Source organism: Vipera ursinii (genome assembly GCF_947247035.1).
Source record: "Vipera ursinii genome assembly, chromosome: 2".
In the NCBI taxonomy this organism is placed as follows: Eukaryota; Metazoa; Chordata; class Lepidosauria; order Squamata; family Viperidae; genus Vipera; species Vipera ursinii.
Genome location: NC_139513.1, coordinates 120,595,099 through 120,609,398, shown reverse-complemented (window position 1 = coordinate 120,609,398; position 14,300 = coordinate 120,595,099). Strand labels below are relative to the sequence as shown.

Genomic DNA, 14,300 nt, shown 5'->3' with positions numbered 1-14,300 from the left:
CTGCAATGGCCCAGGAGGGGTTATGTGATCACCATTTGCAACCTTTTCCCAGTTTGCTTCTGACAAGCAAAATCAATGGAGAAATTGGATTTGGGTAACCACCGCATGATTCGCTTAATAGTTGCAGTGATTCAATTAACAGTGGCAAAAAAAGCTCATAAAATCAGTGTGATTCACTTAACAACCGCCACCTTAGCAATCTAAATTCTGGTCCCAATTGCCTGTCCAAGTAAAATTTTAATGGCAACGGGAGGATTCATGTAATCCAGAGATGAGAAAACTATGTCTTTCCAGGTGTTGCCAAATAGCAACTCCTTGCATCGGTTACCCTTGGCTATGATACCTCTAGCAACGAGGTAAGATAATTCAGAAACAACTGGAGGTTCCCAGGTCAGCTACCCTAATGTGAATTTAAGCTGTCAAAATGAAACTCCGCCTCATGCATCATCATATGTGTCTACCTCCTCCTCTCTTTCCTTCTTTCTTTTATAGCTGGATGAGGAACTTTGTACGTGAGCTCATGACACAAAACGAATGAAAGGTTATTTGTCTAGCAGACAAGACTATGAGAGGTTATGTCTTTTTATACAAGTGGCTCATCTAATAAACTCTAGAACCTGATGGGTTAAGTACGCACAAGTCACAAATAAATCCACTTCTGCCTTTGATCGGATTCAGATAAACCAGCAGAGATGCTCAAGTCATGTCTGCCATCAGTAATGGACTGTAGAGATTCAGTCTAGCTGTGACAGTAACAAACCCTCCTTTTAGCAAGTGATTCATCTAACCAGAAGCTGGTATTCCAACTGTTCTTGCAGTTCATCTAAACCACCCGACTCAAGGTTAAGAGGTGGCTGACAGAGCATTGTTATCATTTGAGGCCCAAGTGGCATACAACGCCTTCTGCCTTTTCACACTGGTTGCACACAACTATGGATCTCTCGGACAAAGGCAGTCTGACAACCGATATCCATATACTAGCAACCTTGAGATCGGAGTAAGGTAAAACATAGTACATAAGTCTCAGTCCCTAAAGCTGACTCAGAAAGTGGTCGTGGTCCTTTGTAATGAAAGCCACTAAGAGATTCAGGAAGGCCAGACTCATCTGGGATGAATGGTCCACCCTCCTTTCAAGTCCTCCAAGTACAACCAAGGCTATCTCAGTGCTGTACCCCAGTCCAAACCTGACCCGCTGTCTCTTGGGTTACTTCCTGTCTCAGAGCTGTTTGATAAACCATGGCGCTCTATGAAATCCACGTGGACTGAGTCTCCAGCCATGCCTGTCTCAAAAGGTTATCAGCTATTTCGGAAAGAGTGTTCTGTTGTACATTTTTATTGCGTAATTTTTTTAGAAATCCTTGAGGGCCTGGCTTAAAGAATGGGTTATATATTTTTAAAAAATAGTGTCACTATTGAAAACAGAATAGCTCCTAACACAATTTATCCTCATAAGTCACCAGGGTTTTATTTATCATTCATGACACACACCCTACACACACACACACACACACACTAAAAAAGACATTCATACAGGTATTCATAAAAAATAAAAATAGTTTTATGATAAGGAAAACTCCAAACATTTTCTTACCTGAGGCACTTGCTCAATGTCTCGGAGGAATATCTGTTGATTCCTGGAGACAGAGGTTGATCTGTGATAGTCTACCAGCTCATTCAGAGAATTGAACTTTACCACCCAGAGGAAATACTTGCCGGCACCGTCTCGAAGCACCTTGAAGTGCTGCACATCATTTCCGAATCTAAAAAGAAGGGGAAGAACATTCCAGATGTACTCACTGCTTTAATATTTCTTCCAGGCAAGGAGTATTCTTTTTTATATCTTCTTGCACATCTACAGGGTAAATCTTCAGCCAAGGGATATGCACATTGGGGTTTTGGGGATTTCTAAACATGAGGTGGCAGTACAAGCCAGCAGTCAAGGTTACAAGTCAAGAAAATAAGCGCATATAACTTACGAGAAATGAAAACTCTGTTAATTTTTGCAAGCCTAGAAATTCTCATTTCTATCACACATTTATTACTGCGTATTAGCAAAAGCTGAATAATCCGTACTTAAAGTTAAATCCAAGAATTAGTCCAATCTGGTTGGCCAAGGTCCTTTTTTTTTTTTTGCTTTTATCTCTGTTGTTCTAAGTCATCCACAGTTGCTAAGGAGTCAGGCAACCTCTAAACATGGATAAACAAAAGCATGATCAGGCTATTAAGCCTGGATATTAAAATACGCCCACCCACCCCCACCCCATTCCTTCTTTTTAAATGTTAAAAGATTGCATGACACAAAATTGATTCAGCAAAGTACCGTATATACTTGAGTATAAGCCGACTCGAATATAAGCCGAGACCCCTAATTTTACCCCCAAAAATTGGAAAAAGTTAGTGACTTGAGTATAAGCCGAGGCTGGGAAATGCAGCAGCTCACCACCAAACCACACCAAACTCACGGAGCTCACGGAGCTCAGCTCGACACGTCTGCCATCTTAGTTGAGCCTGTTAACAGACTTCATCAGTTCCAAAATCAAGATCACACCGGCAAGCTTTGTCAGTTGTCACTCGCGGCAGTACAAATACACTAGTACGGAAAGCTGGCATTCACTTTCGGGGGGAGGAAAAAAAAAACACAACAACACCGCACGCTTTAAAAGATTGGAGTTTTGCAGCCTTTTTTCTCGGGCCCGTCCGCCACCTTTAACTTAAGGCTGCGCTCTCGATTTCCTGGTGTGTGTGTGTGTGTGTGTGTGTGTGTGTGTCAGACCCACGGGAATGGCTGGTAGGGAAGCGGCATTCCGGCATTCCCCCCCTTCCTGTGTGTCGAGCCCACGGGGCTTGACACACAGAGAAACGCAAATGCCGGACTGCCGCCACCTTTACTAGCCATTCCTGCGGGTGTGACACACACACACACACACGCACGAGGGGGAGAAACAACGCTGGACTGCCGCCACCTCTGCCAGCCCTGCAAGCCTCTGCCGCCCCGTCGTTGGCGTTGGTGGTCGAGCTCTTCGGAGCCGGCAGAGAATCTCCCGCAGGAGGAGGTCGCGGCTTTCTCTCTTGCTTCGGACTGCAAGGATTTAAACTCCAGGAACAAATCCCGATGGAAGTTTTTTTTAAAAATACTCCTCCGGGTCGGACAGGGGACCCAGGCTGAGGTCTAGGGGTAGTGGGGGGGGGGCTCGCAGACATAGATGGGCTCAAGTGGAAGCCAAGCAGCCCTCCCGAACCTGGGCTTCTGGACGGAGCAGCCGGTGGTGCGTTTCAAAAAGCAGAAAAGTTGGATTTTGAACTTTTCAGCAGCGCATCTGCACCCGCTGCTTTTATGACCGACCTGCCGTTTCCCCCCCCTCCCGGTCCTTTCCCCCGTCCAAGCGGACGCTCCAGGCTCTTTGGGGGGGACGGGCAGGCGGGGGGGGAAGGAAGCGTGCCGAGGCGCCGCTCACCTGCGATCGGCGAGTGCGCTGGACTCGGCTGCGTGTCCGGCGGAGGGTTCAGATCATTCCGGGCCAGAGCGGCTTGGCGGGCGGGGCCGTTGGGCAGGCGGCGTGGTGCAGCGGGGGAGTCAGGGCAGCTCTGCCATGGAGCAGCTGGGGTGGGTGGGTGGGGGGAGGAGGAGGAGGAGGAGGAGGAGGCGGAGAGGAGCGAGCGGACGAAAGACAGAGCTTCCGGTGGCTACCGCTGCTGAATATTGCAATGAGCCGCCGTCTCCCTATGACCGCCGGCGAGGGGATTTCATCAGAGCACGCAATCGGGGCTCCCCCTCGTGGGTGCGTGTGTGTGTCAGACCCACGGGAATGGCTGGTAGGGAAGCGGCATTCCGGCATTCCCCCCCCTTCCTGTGTGTCGAGCCCACGGGGCTTGACACACAGAGAAACGCAAATGCCGGACTGCCGCCACCTTTACTAGCCATTCCTGCGGGTCTGACACATACACACACACACACACACACACACACGCACGCACGAAGGGGAGAAACAACGCTGGACTGCCGCCACCTCTGCCAGCCCTGCAAGCCTCTGCCGCCCCGGCGTTGGTGGTCGAGCTCTTCGGAGCCGGCAGAGAATCTCCCGCAGGAGGAGGTCGCGGCTTTCTCTCTTGCTTCGGACTGCAAGGATTTAAACTCCAGGAACAAATCCCGATGGAAGTTTTTTTTAAAAAAAATACTCCTCCGGGTCGGACAGGGGACCCAGGCTGAGGTCTAGGGGTAGTGGGGGGGGGGCTCGCAGACATAGATGGGCTCAAGTGGAAGCCAAGCAGCCCTCCCGAACCTGGGCTTCTGGACGGAGCAGCCGGTGGTGCGTTTCAAAAAGCAGAAAAGTTGGATTTTGAACTTTTCAGCAGCGCATCTGCACCCGCTGCTTTTATGACCGACCTGCCGTTTCCCCCCCCTCCCGGTCCTTTCCCCCGTCCAAGCGGACGCTCCAGGCTCTTTGGGGGGGACGGGCAGGCGGGGGGGGGAAGGAAGCGTGCCGAGGCGCCGCTCACCTGCGATCGGCGAGTGCGCTGGACTCGGCTGCGTGTCCGGCGGAGGGTTCAGATCATTCCGGGCCAGAGCGGCTTGGCGGGCGGGGCCGTTGGGCAGGCGGCGTGGTGCAGCGGGGGAGTCAGGGCAGCTCTGCCATGGAGCAGCTGGGGTGGGTGGGTGGGGGGAGGAGGAGGAGGAGGAGAAGGAGGAGGCAGAGAGGAGCGAGCGGACGAAAGACAGAGCCTCCCGTGGCTACCGCTGCTGAATATTGCAATGAGCCGCCGTCTCCCTATGACCGCCGGCGAGGGGATTTCATCAGAGCACGCAATCGGGGCTCCCCGCCCCTCGGTCCTGCCCAGATGCAGCAGCAGCAGCAAGACCACCCCCCCCACACACACACACCTCCGGTCTACCTTACGGCCCGGTGACTTGACCCCGGGTATAGATCGGAAAGAAGGCAACAAACCTGCAGAATCGCGGCGGCGCCCCCGGAGAAGCCTACCCCGAGGCTGCGGCCGATTTTTCCTTCTCCAGGAAGTCCACCAGTCATCAAAGGGCCAAGTTTGAAGACCCCTGCGTCTACGCGGTATCTAAGAGCCGCCACCACCACCACCCACTAACCTCTCCACGGTGCCCCACCCCTTGGCTCTTCTCATTGCTGGAGCTCCTTCTCAGCGAAGGGGCAGGAAGGTCTGTTGCCTTCTTTCCGATCTATCCCCGGGGTCAAGTCACCGGGCCGTAAGGTAGACCGGAGGTGTGTGTGTATGGGGGGGTGGTCTTGCTGCTGCTGCTGCATCTGGGCAGGACCGAGGGGCGGGGAGCCCCGATTGCGTGCTCTGATGAAATCCCCTCGCCAGCGGTCATAGGGAGACGGCGGCTCATTGCAATATTCAGCAGCGGTAGCCACCGGAAGCTCTGTCTTTCGTCCGCTCGCTCCTCTCTGCCTCCTCCTTCTCCTCCTCCTCCTCCTCCCCCCACCCACCCACCCCAGCTGCTCCATGGCAGAGCTGCCCTGACTCCCCCGCTGCACCACGCCGCCTGCCCAACGGCCCCGCCCGCCAAGCCGCTCTGGCCCGGAATGATCTGAACCCTCCGCCGGACACGCAGCCGAGTCCAGCGCACTCGCCGATCGCAGGTGAGCGGCGCCTCGGCACGCTTCCTTCCCCCCCCGCCTGCCCGTCCCCCCCAAAGAGCCTGGAGCATCCGCTTGGACGGGGGAAAGGACCGGGAGGGGGGGGAAACGGCAGGTCGGTCATAAAAGCAGCGGGTGCAGATGCGCTGCTGAAAAGTTCAAAATCCAACTTTTCTGCTTTTTGAAACGCACCACCGGCTGCTCCGTCCAGAAGCCCAGGTTCGGGAGGGCTGCTTGGCTTCCACTTGAGCCCATCTATGTCTGCGAGCCCCCGCCCACTACCCCTAGACCTCAGCCTGGGTCCCCTGTCCGACCCGGAGGAGTATTTTTTTTTAAAAAAACTTCCATCGGGATTTGTTCCTGGAGTTTAAATCCTTGCAGTCCGAAGCAAGAGAGAAAGCCGCGACCTCCTCCTGCGGGAGATTCTCTGCCGGCTCCGAAGAGCTCGACCACCAACGCCGGGGCGGCAGAGGCTTGCAGGGCTGGCAGAGGTGGCGGCAGTCCAGCGTTGTTTCTCCCCTTCGTGCGTGCGTGTGTGTGTGTGTGTGTGTGTGTGTATGTGTCAGACCCGCAGGAATGGCTAGTAAAGGTGGCGGCAGTCCAGCATTTGCGTTTCTCTGTGTGTCAAGCCCCGTGGGCTCGACACACAGGAAGGGGGGGGAATGCCGGAATGCCGCTTCCCTACCAGCCATTCCCGTGGGTCTGACACACACACGCACCCACGAGGGGGAGCCCCGATTGCGTGCTCTGATGAAATCCCCTCGCCAGCGGTCATAGGGAGACGGCGGCTCATTGCAATATTCAGCAGCGGTAGCCACCGGAAGCTCTGTCTTTCGTCCGCTCGCTCCTCTCTGCCTCCTCCTTCTCCTCCTCCTCCTCCTCCCCCCACCCACCCACCCCAGCTGCTCCATGGCAGAGCTGCCCTGACTCCCCCGCTGCACCACGCTGCCTGCCCAACGGCCCCGCCCGCCAAGCCGCTCTGGCCCGGAATGATCTGAACCCTCCGCCGGACACGCAGCCGAGTCCAGCGCACTCGCCGATCGCAGGTGAGCGGCGCCTCGGCACGCTTCCTTCCCCCCCCGCCTGCCCGTCCCCCCCAAAGAGCCTGGAGCGTCCGCTTGGACGGGGGAAAGGACCGGGAGGGGGGGGAAACGGCAGGTCGGTCATAAAAGCAGCGGGTGCAGATGCGCTGCTGAAAAGTTCAAAATCCAACTTTTCTGCTTTTTGAAACGCACCACCGGCTGCTCCGTCCAGAAGCCCAGGTTCGGGAGGGCTGCTTGGCTTCCACTTGAGCCCATCTATGTCTGCGAGCCCCCCCCCCACTACCCCTAGACCTCAGCCTGGGTCCCCTGTCCGACCCGGAGGAGTATTTTTTTTAAAAAAACTTCCATCGGGATTTGTTCCTGGAGTTTAAATCCTTGCAGTCCGAAGCAAGAGAGAAAGCCGCGACCTCCTCCTGCGGGAGATTCTCTGCCGGCTCCGAAGAGCTCGACCACCAACGCCGGGGCGGCAGAGGCTTGCAGGGCTGGCAGAGGTGGCGGCAGTCCAGCGTTGTTTCTCCCCTTCGTGCGTGCGTGTGTGTGTGTGTGTGTGTGTGTGTATGTGTCAGACCCGCAGGAATGGCTAGTAAAGGTGGCGGCAGTCCAGCATTTGCGTTTCTCTGTGTGTCAAGCCCCGTGGGCTCGACACACAGGAAGGGGGGGGAATGCCGGAATGCCGCTTCCCTACCAGCCATTCCCGTGGGTCTGACACACACACGCACCCACGAGGGGGAGCCCCGATTGCGTGCTCTGATGAAATCCCCTCGCCAGCGGTCATAGGGAGACGGCGGCTCATTGCAATATTCAGCAGCGGTAGCCACCGGAAGCTCTGTCTTTCGTCCGCTCGCTCCTCTCTGCCTCCTCCTTCTCCTCCTCCTCCTCCTCCCCCCACCCACCCACCCCAGCTGCTCCATGGCAGAGCTGCCCTGACTCCCCCGCTGCACCACGCTGCCTGCCCAACGGCCCCGCCCGCCAAGCCGCTCTGGCCCGGAATGATCTGAACCCTCCGCCGGACACGCAGCCGAGTCCAGCGCACTCGCCGATCGCAGGTGAGCGGCGCCTCGGCACGCTTCCTTCCCCCCCGCCTGCCCGTCCCCCCCAAAGAGCCTGGAGCGTCCGCTTGGACGGGGGAAAGGACCGGGAGGGGGGGGAAACGGCAGGTCGGTCATAAAAGCAGCGGGTGCAGATGCGCTGCTGAAAAGTTCAAAATCCAACTTTTCTGCTTTTTGAAACGCACCACCGGCTGCTCCGTCCAGAAGCCCAGGTTCGGGAGGGCTGCTTGGCTTCCACTTGAGCCCATCTATGTCTGCGAGCCCCCCCCCCACTACCCCTAGACCTCAGCCTGGGTCCCCTGTCCGACCCGGAGGAGTATTTTTTTTAAAAAAACTTCCATCGGGATTTGTTCCTGGAGTTTAAATCCTTGCAGTCCGAAGCAAGAGAGAAAGCCGCGACCTCCTCCTGCGGGAGATTCTCTGCCGGCTCCGAAGAGCTCGACCACCAACGCCAACGACGGGGCGGCAGAGGCTTGCAGGGCTGGCAGAGGTGGCGGCAGTCCAGCGTTGTTTCTCCCCTGCGTGCGTGTGTGTGTGTGTGTGTGTGTGTGTGTGTGTGTCAGACCCGCAGGAATGGCTAGTAAAGGTGGCGGCAGTCCGGCATTTGCGTTTCTCTGTGTGTCAAGCCCCGTGGGCTCGACACACAGGAAGGGGGGGGAATGCCGGAATGCCGCTTCCCTACCAGCCATTCCCGTGGGTCTGACACACACACGCACCCACGAGGGGGAGAAACAACGCTGGACTGCCGCCAGCTCTGCAAGGCTCTGCCGCTCCCTTCTCTCAGCAGCCTGTTCCGAACGAAGGGACAGTTCTTTTTTTTGTTGACTTGAGTATAAGCCGAAGTGGAGTTTTTCAGCCCAAAAAGTGGGCTGAAAAATTCGGCTTATACTCAAGTATATACGGTACTTTATTTTTCTGTAAGGCCACAAGCAAAAAAAAACATTTTCTGAATACCTCTTTTGGTAGTGAATGCACTTGAATTAGAAATAGGTACAGTATGTAGCTAGGGATAACTTTTTAAAAATTGTCTGTGGATCTGATCATGTATCACTTTGGACTGGAAGACAAAAGATGGCCTGAATCCTCTGGCACAAACACAGCACTTATCTGCAACTTTTTAACTCTGGATCCTAGGGCTGCTTTATATAAAGCACTTGAGTTTTAGGAAGTTACTAAGTGTGCTAAATTCATCTCCAGTGGACTGAGACATGTTTCCCCCCCCCCCCTTCATAACTTCTACTAGTGTGTCAGTATCCAAAGAGGACCATGAACTGAAAATGTTCAGAACTGCGGAAAGTTAGAAAGTTTTTGACTATGAAAGCCTAATACAGCCATCCTTGCACTGGAGGAATTTTTTTTAAAACTCACTTTCTTTTTTGTTCTAGCCAATAGCTATTTCAATAACAGAAGTTTCAACAGCCAGGCCATCAGTCAAATCACATCAAGTCAATCCAAAAGCAATACTCACTTGACTGAGAGGGAAAAATCACCAGGAGCACTTTCACTCTCTCTGATGAGGAAGGCACCATCATGTCTTTGTTTACCCAACATCTCCTCAGCCCTTGCTCGAGGAATCTTCCCAAAAAACCACCTGTGCAAACAGAGAACTGAAAATTAAGCCCAATTCAAATTACACGGAAAGAACAAGTTTAGACAGGCTTGATCCAGAGCAGCAACCTGACAAACAATATCAGCTAAACTGTTTTTGGAATGGGAATACAGGCCATAACTGTTTAACTTGAGAAATGTTGGTATGGTGCCAACATTGCCCTGTACACCGCCCTGAGTCCTTCGGGAGAAGGGCGGTATAAAAATTTAATAAATAATAATAATAATAATAATTTTCAGAATTCATAGTCTAGCATCCTTATAAATTCTGAGGCAGTATGGAGTCTTAAAATGTTAAAGAAAATCCTTAGCTATGTTTTAAAAGTTGAGAAAGATGGAATTATAAGAATACAAAAGATTCTCGCCTAGTTACTATGTAATACTTGGTGTTAATAAATGTTCTCAATTCTCCAACAAACCAAATCAGTTTTGTTGATGAAGTTATATCAAGATTCCCATCATTACCAAATCAGCCCTCGTATGGAATGGTAGAATATCTACAAAAATATGACAAGCAAAAGGAGAAGAATCAGTAAAGGTTCTAACCAAGCAATGACAGCAGATCTGGAGAATGACGCAGTTGACAATAGATTGGGAAGAGGTCAATCTATATATCCATAACAAAAAAAGGAGACTTAACAGATTGTGCAAACTACTGTACACTGTATTAATTTAAACACTAGAAAAATAATTCTTAGACTCATCCAATGCAGGTTAGACTTTACATGGAAAAGGAGATGACAGATACTATTGAGGTACTTTGAGAAAAGCAAAGAATACCAAAAAGAAGTCAGAATATATTTCATATTGAGCTGAAAGGCCTCCAGTTGTGTTGATTATGTCAAGATGTTGAGTATACTTAGGAAAATGGAAATCTCAGAACATTTCATTGTTTTTATGTAAAACCTATACATGGATCAAGATGTCATAGGCCAGGGATAGGCAAGCTTGGCTCTTTTATGACTCGTGGACTTCAACTCCTAGAATGGCTGGCTCAGGAATTCTGGGAGTTGAAGTCCACGAGTCATAAAAGAGCCAAGCTTGCCTATCCCTGTCATAAGTCAATATGGCAAAACAGGTTGGCTCCAGGCTGGCAAAGTGAGACAAGTAATATACTCTCCCCCTATTTATTCAATCTATATGCTCAATATATACTATACTGGGGTATGGTAGATTGGAAAAAGATGAGTCAGGCTCTAAAAATGGAGAAAGAAACTTCAATAATCTGCATTATGCTGATAACAGTAGCCTGAATGCTGAAAATGCAAAAGATCTACAAGCTCTAGTAATAAAAGTCAAGGAGCACAGTGAAAAAAATGGACTAAAATTAAGTATAAAGAGAACCAAACTAATGACAACAGATAAAACAAACAGCGTTTGGATGGACACTGAAGACAATGAAGTGGTAGATAGCTTCTGCCTTTTAGGACCAACAATTAACAGTAAAAGTACAGTTTCACTGAAATACTTGTACTGCAACATAACCTTCCTTTTAATAATCAGAGCTCTGACAGGCAAGTTTAGAGATGAACTGTTTTCAGTCCAAACTACAAGGAGGGCAGTCTGAGAGCTAGCACTTTCCCAATATTTGGGATGTCCCACAGAAAAAGATCAAGACTTGCTTTCTCTTGTTCCAGAGTACAAGACATGGAATTAAAAATATAGGAAGGTGGATTCTGATTATTAGGGAAAAATCCCCAACAGCCCAGGGAGACTGTGGTTTATTTCATTCAATGTGTACAAGCAGAGATTAGATATCCATCCGCCTGCGATGCTTTCACTTGAATTCTCAAACTGAGAAGTTTGGACTTGATGGTCTAACAGTCCCTTCCAACTCTGTGTCTCAATGGCTCTAATCATCACTTGCTGCATTGAGCTATAAATTCTTAATCTAATTTGGGTTGGCATCGTGATTTAAATGATTGAGCTACAAAGCAGAAAGTCTCCCGGATGAATCATACCAGAAACTCTTTACAGCCTGAAGCTTCTGTCTCTCTCTTATCTCCAACAGGGTGATATGAAGACTAACTTGCAAGTTTAAATACCGTAATGTGCCCAAACAGCTGAAAAGTTATCATGCTGTTGCCTTCTGTTAGAAGAGATTTAAGAATTAGGAAAACCTGGATCTTACCAGACCTAATAAAAAAATACAAGTTTGGTGGATTACTTCCCAGCATTACATCATCAAGAGAATTGCATTTGTCCAATCTTTGTTTGGTTAGAAACTGCAGGAATTGCCAAAAAGCTGGTTTTACTTTCGTATTGGCTCCATGCAATAATTTGCTTTTTTTTTCAGAAGTAAACTGAATTTTCTTACAAACTTTCTTGCAAAAAAAAAATTCATCTCTTGCAAATATATAGTGATTCAAACAAAATAGAACTGTACTGTATTATTTATTTTGTTTTACTTTATTTTATTTTTAAAAAATTGCGTGACTCATTCTCAGTGGCCCCAGGTAGCTTACAAAGATAAACATTTCATTAAAAAAAAAAGCGTGATAATCTCCCACCCCACCCTCGGCAACAACAATCAGTCAATCAAATAAGCCACTTGATGGGCTCTATCCCACTCTGTGTTCCTTGGTCCACTTGCAAAACCAGGTCTTGGGGGGCCTTTTGAAAAAGTGTCCAAGTGGGGGCCAATCTTATCTCCATGAGGATGATTCCTGGACCACAGGGAGAGAGCTACCTCGGAGAAGGCTCTTCTTCCCACTAGAAGTACCTCAGGAGACAGAAACCACAGAATTCCTTGCCTTCCCAGTCTGGCAGATGTGACCAGGAGAATAACCATCAAATAATTTGGCAAATATGTAAACTTAATTGTGTGATCTGTTGTCTAAGTAAATCTAAGGGCATATATAGATTGGGTGTTTACAGCTCTAGCAAAAAAAATGTTTCAGTTATACACACTGACCTAAGTTTTTGGCTCCAAAATGTAGCAATTATTATTTATTCCAATCACCGCCAAAGAACCTCTGAATCTGTTTGTGGTCAGTCACTATGGTGCCACATTATGCAGGGCTCAATTCGTTTCACATTCAGCATGTGAAGCATGTCAATAGAATGTAATTTTAGGCATGCTATTTGTTATTGGAGTCAGCCAATTCAAAACCACACCACGCTATTTTACCCAATGAGCAAAGCAAACTAACTGAAAGCCAAGACTTACTCATTGCAATTTAAGTCCATTAAATAAAAAGATGCTGAGTTTATGATCCATTCAGCATTTTTAAAGTAGTGCCTAAAATCTATTTTTCATCATTATCAAATTTTAACCTAGTATAAAACGTAGGAGATCTATACTGTAGTTGCTCCAAGCTTATTAAGAAGGAAATATCTCCACCTCTCAGGAGCTCTTCTTTTTTGGGTGGAACTTTGGAATTAAGCAAATAACGTATTCATAATTTTGGGGGTTTAATGTACAGACAGTTATTTTCAACCCTGGCTGAAACAGCACTTTGCTTTATTATTATCCTAGGTAAAACAACACCTATCCAACTGTACTTTAGAAGTATACTCCTGAATGGTTGGCAGAACAAAATTGGTCAGTTGAGAGAAGTTTTGAATATATGTTGTAGAAGTCACAATAGAAATGAGGAAACAATGTTATTATTTATTTATTTATTTTAAAATAAGAGTACAGGTATTCCTCCTTTAATAACAGCCTCGGGGACAGTGACTGCTTGCACTCATGACAGTGATGAAGAAATAACTTTGTAATCAATTCTTGCATTTACGACCTTCACAGGTTTGTAAAAGCGAAGGAAAGCTGAAGTAAGGTCAAAAGCACAATCACCATTTCACTTAGCAACCACTTTGTTAAAAGACTGAGTTGTCAATCCCAATTGTGGCTGCAAAATGAGGACTACCTCTCTGTTTTATTCTAGTGCATTATTGGGAAAGGATAAAAATAAAGGATTACTTATTTAAATAGGGTTAACATTTATTTAAATATATATAATTATAAAGCTTGTACTTTTTAAATTTATTGAACTTTAATGTCTTAAGTAATCTCCTACATTTAAGTTTTGGGTGGCATAAACTAAGGGCTGTTAAACCATTGGCTAATAAAACAAGTGCTTAATTAGCTAACAATGATAGTATGGCACCCTATAGATACTGGCCTTTTGTAGCCTAATTTCAATGTAGTTTGCCTCTGTTAACCTCACTGTTCCTTGTGCTTTGAAATTACCTCCTGAATCATCTGAGAAAGTGCTAAAACAGATAATTAGAAATGTTGGTCTACTGGCCACATTTGGCCAGCAATACTTCTCATTCAGCCCAGTGTCTCCTTTCAAGCCTAGTCCTTCCTCCATGGCCCTGGAGCAGGGGTCTTCAAACTTGGCCCTTTTATGACTTGTGGACTTCAACTCCTAAGAATTCCTCAGCCAGCGTGCCTGGCTGAGGAATTCTTGGGAGTTGGAAGTCCACAAGTCATAAAAGGGCCAAGTTTGAAGACCCCTGCCCTGGAGCACAGCTGAGCAAACTCTGCTTTCCAAGAACTGCCTGTTGCTCCTAAAAAAAATCTTTCTTAACAGAAGAATGTGTGTACATGCGCGTGCACGCATGTACACGTGTGCTCGTGTACGATCCTGAGAGGTTGTCCAGGACAAGATGTTTAGAAGCAGAAGTGGCTACAGTTCCCTTTTGCTATTGCCTGCCATTCCAATTGTTTACTGAATATGGGATGCAGACAATCATTCTGGGGTGCAGTGGGGTACTATACAAGTCTCTCTTTTGCCTACAGGACTGGCAAATACTCCCCTTCCTTTTCTACCTGCTTGTTCTCCTCGAGAAGAAAAGCAAAATTCTAACCCACAGATAGAGAATTTGTAGCCATTCGAGTGTTCCTGAACTCCCATCCCCATCAAGCCCCAGTCAGCATGTTCCAATTGGAGGAATGAAGAGAGGACCCCTACCTCTACCTCTACCCTTATACCTACAAAAGTTAGACTAATCTGAAAGGGAAAAGATAAAAAGAAAAAATACAG

General features: G+C 48.7%; 1 protein-coding gene across 3 annotated transcripts in view; it reads right to left on the bottom strand.

The window, feature by feature from the left end:
* GRB2 (growth factor receptor bound protein 2) overlaps positions 1-14,300 on the bottom strand; it is a 77,972-nt gene that overhangs the window by 2,776 nt on the left and 60,896 nt on the right. For all 3 annotated transcript variants that reach the window (XM_083351368.1, XM_083351369.1, XM_083351367.1), the window contains 2 exons: positions 9,170-9,292; positions 1,592-1,760 (listed from right to left, as the gene is read on the bottom strand). In XM_083351368.1, the coding sequence (XP_083207494.1) occupies positions 1,592-1,760; positions 9,170-9,292 (292 nt within the window). The remainder of the gene's footprint in view (positions 1-1,591; positions 1,761-9,169; positions 9,293-14,300) is intronic.